Here is a 5,000-nt window from a genome sequence, read left to right on the forward strand (position 1 = left end):
TGTGTGTGTGTGTGTGTGTGTGTGTGTGTGTGTGTGTGTGTGTGTGTACCACACACAGGTCAGTAATGTGTCTGCGTGTACGCCACATGTCAGCAACGTGTCTGTGTGTACGTCACAGGTCAGTAACGTGTCTGCGTGTACGTCACAGGTCAGTAATGTGTCTGCGTGTACGCCACATGTCAGCAACGTGTCTGTGTGTACGTCACAGGTCAGTAACGTGTCTGCGTGTACGTCACAGGTCAGTAACGTGTCTGTGTGTACGTCACAGGTCAGTAACGTGTCTGCGTGTACGTCACAGGTCTGTAACGTGTCTGTGTGTACGTCACAGGTCTGTAACGTGTCTGCGTGTACGTCACAGGTCAGTAACGTGTCTGTGTGTATGTCACAGGTCAGTAACGTGTCTGTGTGTACGCCACAGGTCAGTAACGTGTGTGTGTGTGTACGGCACAGGTCAGCAACGTGTCACAGAGGTCAAGACTGTACGGTAAATTCTTCATAGAGATGAGACGAAGGTCAGTATTAGTAAATGATAGTAAACAAGTTTCACAGCAGCACAATAGTCATCAACTACAATTTTTGTCAGTGTTACTGCTGCTGCCTGCTGCTACCACTGGTGTTGCTACTGCTATTACCTTCTGCTAGCATTGCGATGATGGCTTCTACTATAGTGCCAATCGCCACGACTGTATATGTTACGATGTTTCTATTATGTTACTCTGTTGCTATATTGTCACAACCAGGACCTTGTAATTTATTTCAAAACGTGTGTTACGTTCTGTCGATTCATACTATAGAAAAAAGTCGAGTACATTCAAATATATATCCCTATAAGTTAACACACGTGATAAGAGCTGATTGGAGGCGTTAAACATTATGACCGAGTAACTGATAAATTTAATACGTTAGATGAGCAGGAAAAAAAACGCAAGGATGAACTGACTATTTTACTATGAGTGCAGCGAACACCGTATGCTGATCACTGAACGTACCTAGCAAGGACACAACAACTACAATGAAGTCGAACACGTTCCATGGAATGACGAAGTAGTACCAGCGAAGACCGATGATCTTGAGAATAAACTCCACAGTAAATATCACAGTAAACACGATGTTGACGACCTCTAGCATGTCCCGCACCTGCAACAGCGTAAAGCCAGCATCACACGGTGTGTGACTTACAGACACTTACAGACGCACCACTCCTGCAGTCTCCACCCCCATCCGGACGCCTCCCTCCTCTTGTATTCCCTACCCCCTCTTGCAGTTGCCCACCATCTTGCAGTCCCCACCCCCTCTTGCAGTTGCCCGCCATCTTGCAGTTCCCCACCCCCCTCTTGCAGTCCCCCGCCCCCTCTTGCATTCCCTTCCCCCTCTTGCAGTCCCCCACCCCCTCTTGCAGTCCCCATCCCTCTTGCAGTCCCCCACCCCCTCTTGCAGTCCCCCGCTCTCTCGCAGCTGTTCGACACGCTGGTGGCGTCCGCGCACCTGAGGTGGTTGCTGGTAATGCTCCATGGCCATGAAGATCATGTTGATGAAGATGCAGGTGATGATGAACACCTCAAACTTCATGTTCGTCACGAAGTCGTAGAAGTGCGCCTGTACGCGATTCTGCAACAGTCAGCACGGCAGCACATCAGTAGACGCCACCACCACCACCGCCGCCACGCCCGCTTGCCACATCGCCCCCCTTACACTGCACCGCAAGCAACCCCCGCCCGAGGGTGATAATTAAAATAAAATTAAACAATTAAATAAATCATTAGCTTAAATGATCCTGCTGGCGTATTAACGAAAAACATTTTAAAAAATTATAATAATTATAACAAAATGAACTATATATATAACCTGTCGTCATGTTGATTGTGTAACGTTGTACGATTAATTACAGTCGTTTGCAAACGTGACTTGATGATGATAATATAGTTCATATACTGTTCTGATAAACCCATTACAATAACAGTAACCCAGTACCCCCGAATTCCACTTAGTACAATAACACAAGGCAGTGCAGTGCAGTGTAGCCTTGTTAACTTCTGGTGTCCTAACACTACTATGTATTTGATATCGAAGGCCATTGGCATTCCAGTAATAATCTAATTCAAATGACAGACAATGGTGAACGTGGTGCTGGCGCAGTGCGTTGTGGGAAGGACTGGCGACCTTGTCATGCTCTGCAGGACGTGAGCTTTTTGTATGAATATCTGAAATTATACTTAGAAAACAAACTTGTACAATGTCCATCTCGCCGGTATAGCAGTTACGCGGTTTCTACGGCTAGTAGGTTCAGTGCAGAAATGCACAAACCACACGGAGACCTCACAGTGTGAGTGTCTGTGACAGAGGCGTATGTATAGGTCTTCTATAGTACTACATACTAGCTCTAGTTACTATAGGATTCTTTTCATTGCGAGATCATATAGTAACAACAGCTGTCTACGCCCTGTGTACTACGTGGTGATATCAAACGAAATAAACAAACACAACTCGAAAATAATTAAGATCGTACAATTTTACGCCTTTTACGCAGTTATTGCTACGGCGTCACGGCTAAAATCGATAAATTCGCGTTTTTATCATTTGAAAGTTTAACAGAGAACGCTAGCTTATGACAGCTCACGTTTTTATAAGTAGACGACGCTATATAGAAACGCTATCTAAGAAGAAAACATATTGAAACGTTGAAACTAGTTCTCAATGTCATGCAAACTGTGTGACCGATCACTTTGTCAGGTTGGCTGCTTGATATCTATGAATAATTTCCAGATGATTTTGGCAGATTTCATTCAACTTGCTAACTTGATCTTTCAGTTTTAAACCAAAGGATCATCACAAGCTTTCAGACCAGTAGGCAATGTCTAGCTACCTATATAGTTTATGTTATCGTGAAAGGAATTAAGAATAAAATTACAGGTCCGATTTCACACTTTTACTTCTCGTCACACGGCAAAATTTCAAATTTAATAACACGAAACGAAAACCTGTCAATCATACCAAAATCGAATATTTTAATTTAATTACTGTGTACCGCAAACAGAGGTTAAGCTTTATATATAGTTATTCAACATTTTTATCACATCTTCGACACATTATGAGAACACGATTTAGCCAGCAAACCTCGGCAAGGCACGGTGCCAGCCTACATGACATTGAATTATTATAGCTCTCTATATAGACTTCAATGCATTACACAATGCAATGGAGGTTATAGTGTAAGTAGAGCTAGGGTGGCTAAAGCCTTGCACACAATAGGATAAGCGACGATACGCATTCTATGTCGCAAGCACATCGATATATATATTATATATATGGCATTTGTTATATAAAACCAACGATGCAATGAACAAAAGAATGAAAGTTATCAGCAGGATCTGTTGATACGGTTTATAAAGCCTTGGCGAGCCTCATGAAAAATACCACCAGGTTACCTACACATATAATTTTCAATACGGTTACAGTTTTGTAGGAGACAGTGACCGCTCATCAGACCATCAGACGAACTACCCCATTGGAACTTGCAGCTTAGCAGGTTGCGCCACCTACTGGTAGGACGTGTTCCTGGTTTTTACGTAGGGGAATGTCGAGTAAGTGCGTGCAAGATGGCTGCCTGCTCGTATTAGGTAAAAGTTCAGAGTACCCAGCAGCTGATGCAATCCATGTTAAAACACCCCCCGTTTAAGCGTTTACACCCATCGTGGTGGTATTTTCACGAAGCGTGACAAAGACCTAGAAGTCGTGGCAACGCGGCTTGCGGAGCAACCCTCATTCTCTTGTTCGAATTTCGATTCGACGTCGATGAAAACGCATACGCTATCTACGCATATCGATATGCATGCATACGCCCGACCCGCGCACAGGCCGTGAAACCCATGATGAGCTCCATCAACATTAACATGCGCGAACTCACACGCAAACACCGTTACCAGTCGACAATGCTGTACACGATGACAGTTAATAGCGTGTCTCGCCGATAGATGGCGTTAGATTGAGCGACACGAGAACCGTTTTCGCCGTAGAGCCGATAAAAATGCGAAATCGATCAAATAACGAATAATGCAGAAAAACGAATAACGAATAAACCGCTTAATGAATGCGGATGAAATGAACGTGTGACTTTTTAATCGAAATGCTAGGCCAGTCTCGTGGTAGTGCGATGCATTATCTCCTGCTGCGCCTAGCCATAAAATTCCAAAGTGAACAAGCCCACGTACCCGTTCTGCACAGATATGCACGCGACCTGGATGTAACAGACGCAACGACAAACACACGACGACAGACAGACGAACACCGAACGACGACCACAACGACAAAGCACCACCGGTCAGTTTCTACACGTAGAAGACACTACACAGAGGGATGAAATACAGCGCCGGGTTGGCCATGTTCGTCAGCAGTGCACATACATACACTACACCTCACCGAATAACAGGACAGAAGATCGCGAGGGACGGTGAAGGGGAAAATATGTGTACATGAGGAAGGTGACGGGAAGCGAGACCCTAAAGTGATGTGAGGGGGTGCACAGTGATAACAGAGAAAGGTGCGAGGGGGAGAAGTGTGATGGGAGATGAACGTGAAAAGAAGTGATAACGGAGAAAGGTGAAGAGGAACATGTTTCATAGAAGTAAACGAAACGTGAACAGGGCGCGTAAATAATATCTACGGCCAGTAGAGAAACTAGATGCGTGAGGTGATCTATATAGCCGGACGGCTTCATTTGGGCATTCTTGTTGTGTGTGTGAAAATGAAAGTTTTAAACACATATTACCACACAACACGTTTTCATCTTCGCCTCTATATAACTTTGAATCTGAAATTAACCAGTTATGGAAAACATCAACTCAGGGGAACCGATTACATTTAGTTGCGTGTATGATCTGGAAAACTGCGGGGAAACAATGCCACAATCCGAGGAACTAAAAATAAAAAAATTCATTTGTGATATTAGCTGGATTAAAAGCGACCAGAAGGTTACGAACAGAATCTGAGACGGTAGGAGCGAA

General features: G+C 44.3%; 1 protein-coding gene across 1 annotated transcript in view; it reads right to left on the bottom strand.

Moving 5' to 3' along the window:
- LOC106810683 (sodium channel protein 1 brain-like) overlaps nucleotides 1-5,000 on the bottom strand; it is a 15,133-nt gene that overhangs the window by 8,786 nt on the left and 1,347 nt on the right. Inside the window, exons 3-4 of the mRNA XM_014814112.1 lie at nucleotides 1,486-1,608; nucleotides 949-1,137 (exon numbers count right to left, since the gene is read on the bottom strand). Coding sequence (XP_014669598.1) covers nucleotides 949-1,137; nucleotides 1,486-1,608 — 312 coding nt within the window. The remainder of the gene's footprint in view (nucleotides 1-948; nucleotides 1,138-1,485; nucleotides 1,609-5,000) is intronic.

This window comes from Priapulus caudatus, unplaced genomic scaffold, assembly GCF_000485595.1.
Source record: "Priapulus caudatus unplaced genomic scaffold, Priapulus_caudatus-5.0.1 Scaffold463, whole genome shotgun sequence".
NCBI classification, from domain to species: domain Eukaryota; kingdom Metazoa; phylum Priapulida; class Priapulimorpha; order Priapulimorphida; family Priapulidae; genus Priapulus; species Priapulus caudatus.